The sequence below is a fragment of the Pan troglodytes genome, chromosome 2 (assembly GCF_028858775.2).
Source record: "Pan troglodytes isolate AG18354 chromosome 2, NHGRI_mPanTro3-v2.0_pri, whole genome shotgun sequence".
NCBI lineage: Eukaryota > Metazoa > Chordata > Mammalia > Primates > Hominidae > Pan > Pan troglodytes.
Window position 1 is genome coordinate 43132124 of NC_086015.1, and position 16500 is coordinate 43148623.

Genomic DNA, 16500 nt, shown 5'->3' on the forward strand with positions numbered 1-16500 from the left:
ATTTGACTACATAAAAGCTTAAAATTACTACATGACAAGGTACTGTAAAAATAGTTAAAGGATAAATGGCAAACTAATAGAAAACACTTGCAACAAAGGGTTAATAAAACATAAAGAGAAAAAAAATCACCCCCCCTCAAAAAAACCAGGCACGCTGTGAACAGAATATTCACAGTAGAAAGGAAAAGGCTATATTGGAAATATGAACAGGTGTTCATTCTCCCTAATAGTTAAAAAAGGTGTTAAATGAAAACTAGTTACTTTTCATGTTTCAGACTGGCAAAAATTACAGCACGTTTGAGGTTATGAAGAAAGGATGTTTTAAATTCTTGATAGTAATATAAGTTCAAGTATCTTTGAGGGCAAGTTGACCTTATCTATCAGTATTTTAAATATGTGTGCTCTATGACCCATCAGCTCTCCCTCAGGAATTTGAACTTATGTAAATGTTCATCATAGCATTGTAGTATTTAAATACCAAAAATAAAGTAAATGTGAAATTAGATGTCCTTCAGTAGGGCAATAGTTAAATAATTAGTAGGGCAATAAATTGTTACATCCACAGTAAAACATTGTGTTGTCATCAAAGAAAATGGGGTAGATTTGTATGAAGAGATGGGAAAATATGACTATCATATACAAATTTTAAAAAGCAGATTGTGGCCAGGCGGGGTGGCTCATGCCTGTAATCCTAGCACTTTGGGAGGCTAAGGTGAGTGGATCACCTGAGGTGATCCAGCCTGGCCAACATGGCAAAACCCCGTTTCTACTAAAAATACAAAAATTAGCCGGGCGTGGTGGCCATGCCTGTAATCCCAGCTACTCAGGAGGCTGAGGCAGGAGAATTGCTTGAACCTGAGGGGCGGAGGTTGCAGTGAGCCAAGATCGTGCCACTTCACTCCAGCCTGGGCAAAAGAGCGAAACTCCGTTTCAAAAAAAAAAAAAAAAAGCAGATTGTAGAATGGTGTATGTGAAATTTGATTCCCTTTGTGTATGTGTGTGTTTTTAAACCCATTGGTATGCTCATGTGTACATATATATGTCTGAGGTGTCTATATAGTAGTAACGTATTATACCTCAAATTGTTCCTAGTGGTTATCTCTAGAGAGAGACATTGTTAAAGCCAGAACATGAGCTAGGGATGTTTTTCTGTATTGCCTTAGGGTTTGAATTCTTGAGCATGAGCATGTATTTCTCTTTAAGTTTGTAGAAATGTTGGAAAAGATCCCCTACACTGAGACATCTTCCTTCCACTGTCTTATCCATGCTCCTTGACCTGATGGGCTGCTGGCTGTGCTTCAGTGTTAGCTGCTCATCATTGTTTTGTCTCATTTACAGGGATCATCTTGTGTCATATCTTAGAAGGCCACCTGGAGGAAGCTGAGTACCGGCTGGAATTCCTGAAGGAGGTGCAGAAGTCCCTTGGGAAGTCTGAGGTCAGAGCTCCCTGGGGGTATGGGTTGCTCCAGGATGATGTCCTCTGCTGTCCTCCCACCCCCACTTTCCAATAGAAAGCATGCAAGGTGGCCTGGACCTTCACTTTGCCCTTGCCTACCAAATCTGCCCAGGCTGACATTGGCACTGAGACTCGGTCCTCTCTTCCACAGGTGCTAATTTTCCTCCAAGCCCTCCTGATGTCCAGGAAGCACAAGGGGGAGGAAGAGACCACAGCGCTCCTGAAGGAGGCAGTGGAGCTTCACTTCTCCAGCATGCAAGGCATCCCTCTTGGCTCTGAGTACTTTGAAAAGCTGGACCCGTACTTCCTGGTCTGCATTGCTAAGGAATACTTGCTCTTCTGCCCCAAGCAGGTTAGGGGAAGGCCTATCTTCATGGTGGGGGTCTGGAGTACAGGTTTGGATGGTGCCCACCTGAAGGACAGAGGCAAGGACCTTACTTGGCCAGTCACAAGTAAGGATGGGGTGAGCCTTGGGCAGCTGGGGAGCCCAGTGCTCTTCAAACTTGAACATACAGCACACAGGTCACCTGGGAGGTTGTTCCAGTACAGATTCTGACTCTACAGGGGGGTCTAAAACCCTGCATCTCTAACAGGCTCCCAAGTGATATGGATGCTGCTTGTCTAGGGACCACACTTGGAAGAACAGGGCACCGGCCCATGGCCCTGCCTTTATCCGAGATGAGAATTTGGCTTCCTTTTCCGCAGAAGCCCCCTAAGAAGTATGTTAGTCTTTACTTGTTTGTCCTGCTCTTCCAGCCAGTCAGGATTCTTTGTGACCAAGGATCATATTTTTATACACCTTAATATCCCCCCAGTGCCTTGTAATGAGTCATTCAGCAAATATTTATTGAGTGCATTACTACATGCCAGATACCATTCTCGGTACTGGGGACACAACAGTGAACAAAACAAAGTTCCATAGTCTGGAGCTCGTGCTCTAAGCACTAGGTGATACAGAGGATAATAAATAAGTGTGGAATGAAGCAAAATTCCTTCACTGAGAGCATTTTCTGAGAGCTCCAGGAGTCTCTCTTAGAATAGGGCAAACCTACTCCCACCTCCACCGCCGTGTTCCCACAGCCCAGGTTACCAGGCCAGATCGTGTCTCCACTTCTTAAACAAGTCGCCGTGATCTTGAATCCTGTAGTCAAAGCAGCACCAGCTCTGATCGACCCCCTGTATTTGATGGCTCAGGTCAGGTATTACTCAGGTGAGCGGGGGATCCTGACAGCCAGGTGGGGACTTGCAAACACTTGATGTAGCTTTGTGTCTGCAGCCTCCTTTCCTAGGATACTACACACATACACACACACACACACACACACACTCTCCTTGCCTGGGGTACTACGCACACACACACACACACATGCATGCTCCTTGCCTGGGGTACTACACACACACACACATGCATGCTCCTTGCCTGGGGTACTACACACACACACACACACGTATGCACACACGTGCACACACACACAGGCACATGATCCTACAGGCCTGCCCACTCCCAGCCTCCATTCCCTAGTAAGCTTCCTGACCTCTCACCAGCAGGGGTCTCTCCCACCTAGGCCTTTGTGGATTTACTCATTTGATCTGTGCTGGTAATAGTTATTGAACTTCTTCTGAGATACAGTAGTACCAAAAATAGGCAAAAATTCCCTCATGGAGCTTGCATCTAGTAAGGGGAAATTGACAACTGAATGCAAGCTCCACGAGGGAGCACATCGTATTTTTTTGCTAGAACATGGTAATGCTATGGAAGAAGCTGAAACAGGGAAGTGATGCAGGGGTGGCAGGGTTGCAGTTTTGAAAAGGTATCCAGAAAGAACTTGTGGAGAAGTGAGAACCCTGTACCATGAGGCCTTCAGAGCCTCCAGGGGCTCTTTCACCTTCTCCCTTCTCAAGGCCCAGACCCTGGAGAGAAAGGGAAGGAGAGGGAAACTCTTCCATGGGTGCTCTATTGTCCTCTCTGATGCAGAGTCCTCCCCTGAAGTACTGTCTCCCTGTGGCCTCTCACCCAATCCTGCCTGCCTGGAAACCAGGCTGATCTGTGGTGTTCTGGGGGTGTCCAAAGGGATCAGAATACTGTGGCCATTTGTCTGTCTTCTGGCATTGCATCGTGTGGGTTGCACTCCTGCTGAGAGCTTTCCTGTCTTCATCCTTGGTCCTCCCTATGTTCATTTGGGTGCCAGGTTTCCCCACAGCTTCAAGGTATCCTGGATACAAGGCCAGGGTGAGAGAACTTCCCCTGGGTGCCGGCATCTGCCAGCAGATTTGGGCCCAAAGCAGTCTCCAGCTGTGTAGGTTGCCATGGTGACCTCTTCACATTTCCACAGCACATAAGAAGGAGCAGGGAGCTTGGGACCCAGAAACAGGTGCTCCCTACCCACCAGGTTATGGATCCCAAGTAGGAGTTGTTGAGAGACCTGACTGCAAGGGAAGAGAGTGCCCCTACCAACTCATCACACCCAACCCCTAGGCTGCTGCTACCACCCTGAAAGTGCCAGCCTGTCTGCAGGGAGGCCTCGCAGCCCTCAAGCCCCAGGGGATTCAGAGCTGAAGCTCAGGAACCCAATAGGCCTGGACGTAAATGCCAACTTCGCCCCTTCCAAGCCGAGTGGCTTATATCACTGGAGCCCCAGGTACCACATCTGAAAAAACAAGAACAATAGCACCAACCTTGCAGGGCTGGGCAAGTAATAAATCAGACTTTCTAAAGTGTTTTGCAAGTATTGAACATAGAGCAGGAGCTTCTTAAATTGTAACTATTATAGTTGCTGTTACTACTAGGTTTTGTTTGCTCTTAGGTGTGGGAATTGAGACTTAATGTGTTCCCCTGAGCTTCTGGATGGAGCTGTGAAGTGACTTAGCTATCTCCCTGAGGGTTACAGAGACAAGAAGGGTGTTGCACTGAGGTTTGAGTTTCCTGTCGTTTGTCTGAGTCAAGGAAACAACTGTGTAGTCTTAATTTTAGAAATGGACCCCTGAGTGAAGCAGAACAAAACTGGCTAAAATACTCAACTTTGTATATTTCTGGGGAACAGGACATGTAAAATTCATTCTGCCCTTGCATATCAGGTCTTAGGAGCCCTTGGGAACCCTGCATGTAGAGGTTTGTGTATTATTTCTAGGAGAGCTAGAGAATGCCCAGAGCATCCTGCAGCGTTGCCTGGAGCTGGACCCCGCCTCCGTGGATGCCCATCTCCTCATGTGTCAGATCTACTTGGCTCAGGGCAACTTTGGCATGTGCTTCCACTGCTTAGAGCTGGGTGTCAGCCACAACTTCCAGGTGGGTGCCCTGTCATCCTCTCAGCATCCCAAAGCCCAGCTAGCTGTGGCCCCTGTTTGCCTTCTGAGAGTAGCCCCAGGGGCTAGCTGTGTCCCGTAGATCTTTCTGCTCGTCCAAAGGCAGGGTTAGGCTCAGTGGGCTCCTGAGGCTTTCTCTGACCTGGCTGCTGTGAGCAGCAGCAGTAGCAGCAGTGAACTGGAGCCCCACACTCTGCTGTGCTCCTCCTAGGTCCGAGATCACCCCCTCTACCACCTCATCAAGGCCAGGGCCCTCAACAAGGCTGGAGACTATCCAGAGGCCATAAAGACGCTGAAAATGGTCATCAAATTGCCAGCTCTGAAGAAGGAAGAAGGCAGAAAGTTCCTCAGGCCCTCTGTGCAGCCTAGCCAGCGGGCATCCATCTTATTGGAACTGGTGGAGGCCCTCCGGCTGAATGGGGAGCTAGTAAGAAATGCCGTGCTCTCTTCCCTAGGGACTAGGGCACACGGGAGGCTCAGGGTAGGCCCAGGAACCAGGTTCTTTGATTCCACCCACTGTTTACTTGTGCATCAAGTGAAGGGTCTGTTTGATTCCCATGTTTTAGCATGAGGCCACCAAGGTCATGCAGGACACCATCAATGAGTTCGGTGGCACACCAGAAGAGAACCGCATCACCATTGCCAACGTGGACTTGGTCCTGAGCAAGGGCAATGTGGACGTGGCACTGAACATGCTAAGGAACATCTTGCCCAAGCAGTCCTGCTATATGGAAGCCAGAGAGAAGATGGCCAACATCTACCTGCAGACCCTCAGAGACAGGCGCCTCTACATCAGATGCTACCGGTAAGCCCCACAGGCAGCACAATGACAGCTTCTTCTCCAATGGTATCTTAGGGAGTGTTTCCTTCAGATGGTATTTCTTCAACCTGGGTCTCCAGAATGTGTCCTTGGAGTGTAGTTGATGAATGTATGGAATTGTCCATGGGTTACAATTTGAGCATGAAAGGTCAGTAAGCCCTGTTCATGGATGAGGATACAGAATCGAATTGGCCCTGAGCCCTGCTTGCCTCCCCCTCACCTGCTTGCACATGCTAGTGGGAGACTATAGGCCTGGTTCTCAGAGCAGACACACTGAAGCTCCAAGCTGCTGTCTCTGTATGATTTTGCATTGGGACCTCCAAGGCACCTTCCTCATCCCTTTCTTCTGGCAGAGCTGCATCTAAGCAATTTAAACTGGGAGGTGGGGATGCTGAGGGAGCAGGGAAGGCTATCCAGCAGTGGGAAACCAGTGAACAGTATGGAGGCACGGCCAGATTGGAGTTTTAGAAAGAGTGACATTGCTGCCTCATGGAGAGGGATCTGGAGGGATAGCGGGTAGAGTGAGAGGAACAGGTAGAGGGCCTGGCCATGGCCTAACTACAGAGATGGATGTGGAGAGCCTGACTCAGGTAGCTAGCACAGTGCCTCATTCACAGTGGACTTTCTATAAGTATTGATTGATGAATGAATGAATGTCAGCCAGAATCAGTGGGAAGGAAGTGAAGGAGATGATTTCAGGAACATGAGGTGTGTGCGAACCTGGGATAAGCTTTTGGTTACTCTTGCTTGCAGTGAGCTCTGTGAACATCTGCCTGGCCCCCACACCAGCCTGCTACTGGGCGATGCTTTAATGAGCATTCTGGAGGTAAGTGAGAGGCCTCACAGCCTTGCCAAGTGGCCCCCCCAGTCTCCCTTCTCCAGTGGGAGAGAAGAGGAAGACCCAAAGACACTTTCCCCACCAGCCCGAGAAGGCCCTGGAGGTCTATGATGAGGCCTATAGACGGAACCCACATGACGCCTCCCTGGCCAGCAGAATTGGGCAAGCTTATGTGAAGGCCCACCAGTATACTGAGGTCAGGCTGGGCTAGGGTGTGAAGGGGCAGGGAGGGCCAGCCCAGCAGGGAAGGAGGAGGACGGTACATGACTGGGGAGCTCTGGGTGGGAGGAGAGTGGCTGACTTTTCACTCAGCTCCTTCCTGAATGGGCTGCCAAGGGGAGAACTCAGCAACTCTCTGCCACTGACCACACCTGCTTAAGCTGAAGGTTACACCCTGTGCCAGCTGGGAGGAGTGCCTTTTCACTTTAGGCTATGTTCTGGAGGGGCACACTGGTGTGATGGCTGCTGAGGGGAACATGGTGTCAGGCACTGAAGGGCAGAACCAGGCCAGAGGCTAATATTTACTGTTTGCACTAAGGCAATTGAGTATTATGAGGCTGCCCAGAAGATTAATGGACAGGACTTTCTGTGCTGCGATCTGGGCAAACTGCTCCTGAAGTTAAAGAAGGTCAATAAAGCAGAAAAAGTTTTGAAGCAGGCACTGGAACATGACATTGGTGAGGCAGCATTGTAACCCATTTCTAGCATTTGGAGCAGACATACTCCTCCCCCATTCCCCATTAGCTGAAGTCCTGATCCCAGCGCTCCCCACCAACACAGCTTCCCAGGAGCCAGTGAACTAACACTAATTTGAGTTTCCATTTAACAGTCCAAGACATCCCATCCATGATGAATGATGTTAAGTGCCTGCTTTTGCTGGCAAAGGTTTACAAGAGCCATAAAAAAGAAGCTGTGATAGAAACTTTGAACAAGGTAATTGACAGGTAGACTCAAGCTCTTTATCTGCCATCTGCTGATGGGGGCTGAAGGAGGAGGAAGGAGAGAGCTCCAGGTCTGGAAAGCCCCAGACCTCTTCCTTAAAAAAGGACCTAGGTTACACCTCTGACATCCACTTTCACTTATTTTCCCGTCCTGGTTCATTCAGTGATGGTACACTAATGTGCTCTGAGCTGTGGTGGGCTGGGAAAGGCAGGAAGTAAGAGAGTGCCTTTGTCCTCAAGGGTGATAGTAGAGATAATAAGGATGGTAATGACAATAGCTCCCATGCATTGAAAGCTCTGTGCTAGGTTCTGTAGGGTTTTTGCTTTCTTATTGAATGATCACAGTAGCCCTTTGTAATAAGCATTGTGACATTCCCATGTAACAGATAAGTCTCTAGGAGGTTGAGAAATGTGCCCAAAGTTGGGTTCAGTTGTGTTAGTCTGTATTCTGTTGGTGTATACCAGAATACTTGAAACTGGGTAATTCATACATTTTCTACAGTTCTAGAGGCTGAGAAGTCCAAGGTGGAGGAGCCACATCTGGTGAGATCCTTCCTGCTCAGGGGAAGGGGAACTCTCTAAAGAGTGCAGTGCAGGGCATCACATGGTGGGCGGGGGGCGCCGAGCATGCTAACATGCTTGCTCCGGTCTCTCATCCTCTTCTAATGAAGCCACCAGTTCCACTCCCATGATAACCCATTAATCCATTCACCCATGTGTAGTTTAATCCATTTATGAGGGCAGATCCCTCATGATCCAATCACCTCTCAAAGGCCCTAACTTTCAATACTGCCACATTGGGGATTAAGTTTCCAGGAAAGCTCATGACATTTGGGGGGCATGTTCAAACCATAGCAACGTCATATGTTGCTTATCAGCAGGGATATGATTTTGTTGTGTGAACATCATAGAATGTACTTCCACATACCCAGATGGTATAGCTGACTTCACACCTAGGCTATCTAGTGTAGCCTATTGCTCTGAGTCTATAAACCTGCACAGCATGTTACTCTACTGAATACTGTAGGCAGTTGTAGCATCGTGGTAAGTATTTGTGTATTTATACACAGCTAAACATAGAAAATGTACAGTAAACATACAGTATTATAATCTTAAGGGACCAGCATCGTATATGTGGTCTGTCATTGACTGAAATGTTATGCAGCACGTGACTGTACCAGTAAGTGGTGGAGCTGAGATCTGAGCCAGGTCTGGCCTTTCCCAACGCGTGCTCTTTGCACACTGGGCTGCCCCTGATCCGAGAGCCCCCGGCCATTCCTGTCATATCTTCCTCACTTTTTTCCCCCCAGGGGTGTGGCCTCAAACTTGTTCCTGGAGTATGCTCTGTGCTTTTAGAGGGAGGGCCCACTCTCTGACTGTTCGAGATGATTTATCCCCTTGTTTACCACTGGATTCCCATTCCTCTTTTTGGCCCTCGGGGAGCCAAGTGCTGATTCCTACCCACGTCCTACAGCTTAACCCTGGCATCATCATTTCCTCTTGCCCTGATGTTCTCTGCTTACTCACCTGATCATTTGTGTGGTGAATATTTGTGGGTGCTTCCTCAAATTCCCAGCAGGGAGGCATACAGAACAGAATAGTCTACTGTGTGCCTTGGACACCTACTGTGTGCTAGTTCTAACCTGTAGTGCAGTGAAGCGAATTAGACACAGAACCTCAAGGTGTGATGGAAGCAGGTAAACAGGCTAAGTACAAAAGCGTGTTTTGTTTGAGTCCTTTGCTTCTGCTCCTGCCCCCAGAGGCAGTGCCAGCTTGCCTCATGTGTACTCAGCCAGTGGCTTTGCCTATTCAGAGTGACCCAAATTTGCCCAAGGGCACTTAAGATGTCATTTTTCATACTTCTGGCTCTGAATTAAGAACTTAGGACTTTCTGTGAACTGGTATGTCAGGCTCTGAGTTTCTGATCCTGGCTTGATTGGTTTCTCAAGGCCTTGGACCTCCAGTCTCGGATACTGAAGCGAGTTCCACTGGAGCAACCAGAAATGATTCCCTCCCAGAAGCAACTGGCAGCCTCTATCTGCATCCAATTTGCAGAGCACTACCTGGCAGAGAAAGAGTATGACAAGGCGGTACGGTCTTATAAGGATGTCTTCTCCTACTTGCCAACTGACAATAAGGTGAGTGGCCCTCAAAGCAAGAGGCTGCTTTCTCCCTCAGGGCACAATGACTTGCTGAGCTCACTGACCAGGTCCAGGGGCCAGTTCCTTCTCCATTCTTCCCTGAGGAGTCACAGATATGATGGGCATGGGAGGCCAGCTAGCAGTGGCCTCTGGGGTAAGGTGCCTGCTCCTGCTGACCTGGGGCCTCACCTGCTGCAGCCCTTGGAGCAAGGCTCACCGTGGATAGCCAAATGTGAAGGGTGTAGTGGGGAAGACATTGCTGAAAATCACGTTAGTCTGACATTTTCAAGTCCCCCTTGGAGGTGGGGAGATGACGAGGGTTGCAGCTGTCAGGGCACTTTGGGCATGAAGTGCAGGCTGAGCTTCCAAGAGGGCCTAGACTTGTGAGGGAGGTGTGGCTCCAGATAAGGGAACCATAGTTGGAGTTCACGCTAACACAGTAGATGAAGAGCTTAGTGACCGATACATTCATTCATTTAATACTCAACTCATTTAACAGATACCTCATCTAATATGTGCCAAGTACTGTGCCCGGCTCTGGAGACATAGTGGGGCAAAGCTTGGTCACTACCCACAGATTACCCTTGGGCAAGGGCATGTAGACGAGAGCACAGGCAGCGCTAATGCCATGCAATACATGCCTGCATGGGGATACACGGCACCACTTGGAGGAATAGTACCTGCCCCAGAGTCTGGGGCACAGAGGGCTCTCAGAGCAGTGAGGCCAGAGGTGAAGCTGAAGGATGAAAATGTGTTAGCTTGGCCCAACTTTCAGAGGTTAGTAAGACACAGGGTTTGACTGGATAACTGCATGGGAGAAGGGGAAGGCCAGGATGTTCACTTGGGGAATTCGAGACATATTTTGAAGGCAGAGCTGATAGAAGTGGGGTGTGAAGGAAAGAGCTGTCAAGGATAACCCCAGGGGTTTCCCATGGTGTTTACTAGTTAGTTTATTATATCCGGCCTTGTCCCAGGTGATGCTGGAGCTGGCGCAGCTCTACCTGCTCCAGGGGCACCTGGACCTGTGTGAGCAGCACTGTGCCATCCTCCTGCAGACTGAGCAGAACCATGAGACCGCTTCTGTGGTAGGAAGCCCCCAGCACCCACTCCCTCCCCTCCCTTCCTCCCTTCCCAGGGTCCCTGTGACCAGATGCAGGCTACTTCCTAGCCCCATAACCTCAGATGCCTCACTGACACACCTCTGAGGAGCTGTCGGGCAGAGAGGACTCAGTGCTGCACCTACTCTGCCCTTTAGCCGGAAGCGGTAGGCTGGCTGGCAGTGGGCAGCATCAATCTCCTGGGCCAGTCTAAGGTGGGGTGAGGTTGATTCACCCCAGGGGAAAGCACATTCACTGTAGGTGAAGGCAAGGGTGGGACAGGTTCCTGGGGCTTCAGGAAAAGCCCTCCTCGGTCCTGCCTCTCTCTTCCCTATCATCCAGACCTCCTCTAGGGCTGGCCCAGGAGCAGAAGCTGAGCCCTTGCAGAGCAAGGAGGGGTCCTCATCCCTACCTCTATTGCCTGGCAGTTCTCAGAATGGGTGGAGAGGCTTCCCCTGTAGGCTGTCAAAAAGCCCCACTGGTCTCTACCACTAGTCTTACCTTCCCATGTACATCCTCAACCCAACTCTTCTTGCCCCTCACCTTGGGAAGTCCTCACCTTCTGGGTGGGGGCCTGAGAAACCCTCAGGCTTCTCCTGTGGCGGCTTCTCACAAGGCCGAGGGAGGCTGCCCTGCAAGTCCTTTTCTACCTTCCCTTCTTACCACCATCACCCCCATACCCCCCGCCTCCCCCTACACCCATGCAAGCTGCCACTGTTGGGAAATCTGGAGCTTTGTGTGTTTTCTGATAGTTGATGGCTGACCTGATGTTTAGAAAACAGAAACATGAAGCGGCCATCAATCTTTACCACCAAGTCTTGGAGAAAGCGCCAGGTAATTCTGCCCATGGAGACTGCCTGTACCAGTTCCCACTGAGCAAGGGCCGCTCTCCCAGAGAAGGGTGGGACCTCTCCCTCCTTCCTGACTGGGCAGAGGAAGCCCCTTCCTCCCTGATTGTTCCAGAGAAGCAGGAAACTGATAAAGACCCAGTGGAACGTGCCGGCCCTTCCCGAGTCCAAGGGGCCAGTTCCTGGTCTCAAGGACTTGGCACTGGACCCAGGACAGCATGTCTGTCCCCAAATCACAGCCAATGGGGCTTGACACAGTCCCCTTTTGAGGTCACAGCCACTTGGAGGGACTAGAAATTCTCCCCCGTTGTATAGCTTCATTCCCATTCCCTGCAGCGTAAAACCACCCCTTATTGCTGGGGAAAGGGGCCAGACCTGAGGCTCAGGTTGGAGCCCTGGCAGGCCCATGGCAGTGTGCCCATAGGCCCAGGAGGTCACCACGGTTAGGAGTATGGGTGCTGGGGCCAGGCTGCCTGGGTCTGAGTCCTGGTCTACCACTTACTGGTTGTGCAACTTTCAGCAAATTATTTCTCCATGTCTCAGTGTCCTCATCTGTAAAGCAGACACAATAAGAGTACCTACCTAGGCCGGGCATGGTGGCTCACACCTGTAATCCTAGCACTTTGGGAACCCGAGGCGGGCAGATCACAAGGTCAGGGGATCGAGACCATCCTGGCTACACGGTGAAACCGTCTCTACTAAAAATACAAAAAAATTAGCCGGGCGTGGTGGTGGGTGCCTGTAGTCCCAGCTACTCGGGGGTGGGCTGAGGCAGGAAAATGGCATGAACCCAGGAGGTAGAGCTTGCAGTGAGCCGAGATCACGCCACCGCACTCCAGCCTGGGTGACAGGGCAAGACTCCGTCTCAAAAAAAAAAAAAAAAAAGATTAGGTACCTACCTAATCTTGCAGTTAATATACAGGTAAAGCACTTAATACCAGGTACAATATAAGTGCTATATAAGTGTTAGCTGCTATTCTTTACTATTTTTAAGCATTAGTATTATTCTTTACTCAACCCTGGAGACCAGTGGAGACTCTGGAGCTGTTGGAATGTCCCTGCTCAGCCCAGATGGGCAGTATCTCTTGGCTTCTCCTAGGGCCCCAGCACCCTCATCTGATAACAGCTACTGGGCATTTCAGCCTGGAGATTTCTGTCTCTTATTTTAGACAATTTTTTGGTATTGAATAAATTAATCGATCTGCTAAGAAGAAGTGGTAAACTTGAAGACATTCCTGCCTTCTTTGAATTGGCCAAGAAGGTGTCTAGCCGGGTGCCTTTGGAACCAGGGTTCAATTACTGCAGAGGTATCTACTGCTGGTGAGTTGGGTGTGGTGTGTTGAGGGGCAGCTGTGTGCAGGAAGCCCTACTGGCAGATAGGCTAGGCCCTTGCTCTGCACAAAAGGAGCAGAAATTCTGCCTCCAGGACACCCGGACCCAGCAAGTGAGGGCCCATGGGGGCAGGGGTAGAACCCTGTGGAAGTCAGGGAGAGCCTGCAGCCTCTGGATGGAGGCCAGGTGAGGGCCACTTGGGCAGGCCACCAGCCTGCATCCAACACCCAGGTCCGACGCCCGCATCTCCTCCAGGGGAGCTGGGAAACCAGAGATCCAGCCTCTGCTTTGTGCAGACTCACAAAGTGGTCCTTGTATATCCCTGCCCTGTCTGGGCCTCAGTTTCCCTCACTGATTCTTGGTGTTTTCTCCACCACAGGCACATAGGGCAGCCCAACGAAGCCTTAAAGTTCCTGAACAAGGCACGCAAGGACAGCACTTGGGGCCAGAGCGCCATCTACCACATGGTGCAGATCTGTCTGAATCCAGACAACGAGGTTGTGGGCGGAGAGGCTTTTGAGAACCAGGGGGCTGAGAGCAAGTAAGGGCCCATGGAGGCAGGGGCGGAACCCTGGGGAAGTTACAGAAAGCCTGCAACCTCTGGGTTGAAGCCAGGTGAGGGCCACACGGGCAGGCCACCGGCCTGTGTCTGATACCCAGGTCTAACACCTGCAGCTACATGGAGAAGAAGGAGTTGGAGCAGCAGGGTGTGAGCACTGCCGAGAAACTGCTGCGTGAGTTTTACCCACATTCAGACTCCAGCCAGACCCAGCTGCGGCTGCTGCAGGGCCTCTGCCGGCTGGCCACCAGGGAGAAGGCTAACATGGAGGCTGCGCTGGGCAGCTTCATCCAGATAGCACAGGTTGAGGTGTGGCTGGTGGGGACTGGCGGGCATGGGCAGGTGGCAGGGCCGAGAAGACCAGGCGGCCAACACGTGCTGACGTCCACTTCCTACCTGGTGTGCAGAAGGACAGCGTCCCTGCCCTGCTGGCCTTGGCACAAGCCTACGTGTTCCTGAAGCAGATCCCCAAGGCGCGTATGCAGTTGAAGCGCCTGGCCAAGACCCCCTGGGTGCTGAGTGAGGCTGAGGACCTGGAGAAGAGCTGGCTCCTGCTGGCCGACATTTACTGCCAGGGCAGCAAGTTCGACCTTGCCTTAGAACTGCTGCGGCGCTGTGTGCAATACAACAAGGCAAGGAGCCACACACCAACTAGGGCTGCGGGATGGCAGAAAGGGTTCTAGGCATTCCAGGAAGGTGAAGCAGGCTTTGCAGGTAGAGGCCATATGGAATAAGAACTAGTCGGGAAGAGGCAGGCTGAGAGGGGCACATGGGCGACAGACCAGAATAGGAATGAGGATCAAGGGCGATGGACCAGGTGAGAGGAGGTGCACAGGGGTCGTGTTATGTCCAGAGGAGGGAACACTAAAGGACAGAAAGAGATGGGAAAGCTTCATGGGTTCCAAGCTGGAGGGACTTTTGCAGGTTAGAAAAGGCCAGGAATGGGAGTGGCGGAACAGGAGGGCTGCAGGGAAAGGGGTTACGCCAGTGTCTGGGGTAGCTGAGAGGAGGGCACACAGTTGGCTTCTTGCAAAGGTTGGGGTACCCCTGGGGTCCCTTGACAGTTTGGTTTATGGCAGTTCACTTCTGTCCCTTGCCTGCTTCTGGTTCTGGTCCCAGTCCCACCCTGGCCCAGGGAACCAGTTGGGGCTTCCACTCTGCAGAGGCTCTAACTGGCTTTCCCTGCAGTCCTGCTACAAGGCCTATGAGTACATGGGCTTCATCATGGAGAAGGAGCAGTCCTACAAGGATGCAGTCACCAACTACAAACTGGCCTGGAAGTACAGTCATCACGCCAACCCTGCCATTGGTAAGGCAACCAGCCAGGGTGCACGTGAATGGACGTGGGAGGGAGGTGGGCAGGAGGGCCCCCACCATGACCCCAGAACTCAAGGCCTGTACCCTGGCTGTTATGAGAACCAGAGGGGTTCTCAGGTCACCAGGGTGCCACCATCCATGCTCTCCATGTCCCCGGTAGGCTTCAAACTTGCTTTCAACTACCTGAAGGACAAGAAATTTGTGGAGGCCATCGAAATCTGCAACGATGTAAGCCAGCAGCCTTGGTGGGGAGGGCCTGGTGTAGTGGTGGGGAACCCTGCATGATACTGCACACCCATTCTCTCTCTGTTCCAGGTCCTCAGGGAGCACCCCGACTACCCCAAGATCAGGGAGGAAATTTTGGAAAAGGCCCGAAGGTCCCTGAGGCCCTAGCTGGGGTCAAGGGGCCTGGACCAGTAGAAGCCATCAACCTACTGAAGTTGTGTGGAGGGATGGAAAGTGGGTCAGTGGAGAAGGGAGTCAGAAAATGACACATTCTTCCCCATTTCTGTAGTGTATGTGGTTTATTTTGAGTCATGTCTCATCTGACCTAACTTTATGTTTTTAAGGCACAAGAAATTTTGCTCTGGGAAGAAAGACATCAACTGGCTTAACTTTTGCTGGGCTCATTGGGCGCTTTCTAACAGACTTCGCTTTTATCCCAGACTCTTTGAGGGGGCGGAGGGGAGCAAAGAGGGGGCTCCTAGTGGAATGGTGGTTGAAAAGAATCCCCTTCAGCTGTTTTTCAATGGTTGTTTCCCCTCTCCTGTCTGGTCTCCAGGATTCTGGAGCTAAAGCAGCAGATACTTCTCCCTGCCATGCTACCCTCTGAGTCTGCCTGGCGGTGGGCCCAGGATGCTGTGGGCAGTGGGCCCAGACAGGAGGATTAACTGCAGAAGGCCCCCACAGCTAAGGCCCTGTGTGAGAGGGCCTGCAGGGTGCAAGAGCCATTGTCCCACCCTGTCCATGCATTGTTTCCCTTTCCCCCGCCCCCCGCACCCCCACTCCCTGCCAAGTCCAGCTGGCTTCTTCTGGTCCTTACCAGTTTGGGACAAACCTGACTACCCTCGCCTGGCACAAGGAAATACATTCCAAGAAAAAATAGTTCCCACTTCAGCTTTTACAAAATACATTGCCTATCTAACATCCTACAGAAACCCTTTTAATGTCTAAGGGGGCAAATGCAGTGGTTCCTATTTAGATGAATAATGTTAACTGCAACTGGCAAGAGGGTGACAGAGGGCACCTTTGCTGTGCTCCCAATACCAGTCTTCCTTGATGTCATTAAGGATGCCAATAATGGGACAGTCTGGCCTCAGGACAATCAGGAAGCCTAGGATCTCCCAATGTGGCCTTCCCAGGTCCCTTCCCCTCTCTGGGTCTTGGTGTCCCCATTTGTGGCAGGAAATTAGATGTCTCCCAAATCGTGGCACAACTCTCTGCCAGTGATACACAGCAAACATTTTAAAGTTTAATAACTATGTGTTTTTAAAAACACATCATTTTTACATGGAAAACCAACTAGCACAGAAAAGTCAGGAATTTATGGGTGCTGTTCCATGGGATGGGTTTAACTTTTAAGCATACTGAAATAATTGATTTAAAGAAAAATTATTTAGAGTAAGTAGAATGCAGATATGGGCAGAGTTTTCAAGAGCAGTTGTCCAGTGACTAAGGTTTGGGAACAGTGGACAGATAAGGGTCCCTTTGGAACAGTGTAACTCGGATGGTGCTGAGCCTTGTTTTTATAACACACTGCTGATCACATACATGGTTTGTTGATATGAGCTGGGGATCTGGAATGCTTTCTCCAGGTTACTACCATTTTTCCTATGGGAAAACCCAGTC

The 16500-nt window shown here is 50.7% G+C and overlaps 1 protein-coding gene across 26 annotated transcripts in view; it reads left to right on the forward strand.

The window, feature by feature from the left end:
- TTC21A (tetratricopeptide repeat domain 21A) overlaps positions 1 to 15266 on the forward strand; it is a 31425-nt gene extending 16159 nt beyond the window's left edge. For 6 of the 26 annotated variants that reach the window (XM_016940748.3, XM_016940750.3, XM_016940751.3 and 3 more), the window contains 20 exons: positions 1339 to 1436; positions 1608 to 1808; positions 2537 to 2666; positions 4585 to 4742; positions 4971 to 5186; positions 5326 to 5564; positions 6333 to 6405; positions 6503 to 6613; positions 6956 to 7094; positions 7247 to 7350; positions 9308 to 9496; positions 10474 to 10584; positions 11349 to 11430; positions 12587 to 12764; positions 13156 to 13317; positions 13437 to 13644; positions 13743 to 13967; positions 14524 to 14644; positions 14813 to 14880; positions 14968 to 15266. In XM_016940748.3, the coding sequence (XP_016796237.2) occupies positions 1339 to 1436; positions 1608 to 1808; positions 2537 to 2666; positions 4585 to 4742; positions 4971 to 5186; positions 5326 to 5564; positions 6333 to 6405; positions 6503 to 6613; positions 6956 to 7094; positions 7247 to 7350; positions 9308 to 9496; positions 10474 to 10584; positions 11349 to 11430; positions 12587 to 12764; positions 13156 to 13317; positions 13437 to 13644; positions 13743 to 13967; positions 14524 to 14644; positions 14813 to 14880; positions 14968 to 15045 (2891 nt within the window). In that variant the 3' untranslated portion in view covers positions 15046 to 15266. The remainder of the gene's footprint in view (positions 1 to 1338; positions 1437 to 1607; positions 1809 to 2536; positions 2667 to 4584; positions 4743 to 4970; positions 5187 to 5325; positions 5565 to 6332; positions 6406 to 6502; positions 6614 to 6955; positions 7095 to 7246; positions 7351 to 9307; positions 9497 to 10473; positions 10585 to 11348; positions 11431 to 12586; positions 12765 to 13155; positions 13318 to 13436; positions 13645 to 13742; positions 13968 to 14523; positions 14645 to 14812; positions 14881 to 14967) is intronic. The other 20 variants (XM_009445195.4, XM_063805587.1, XM_054681701.2 and 17 more) reach the window with 13 other exon arrangements.
- Positions 15267 to 16500: the final 1234 nt, after the last annotated feature.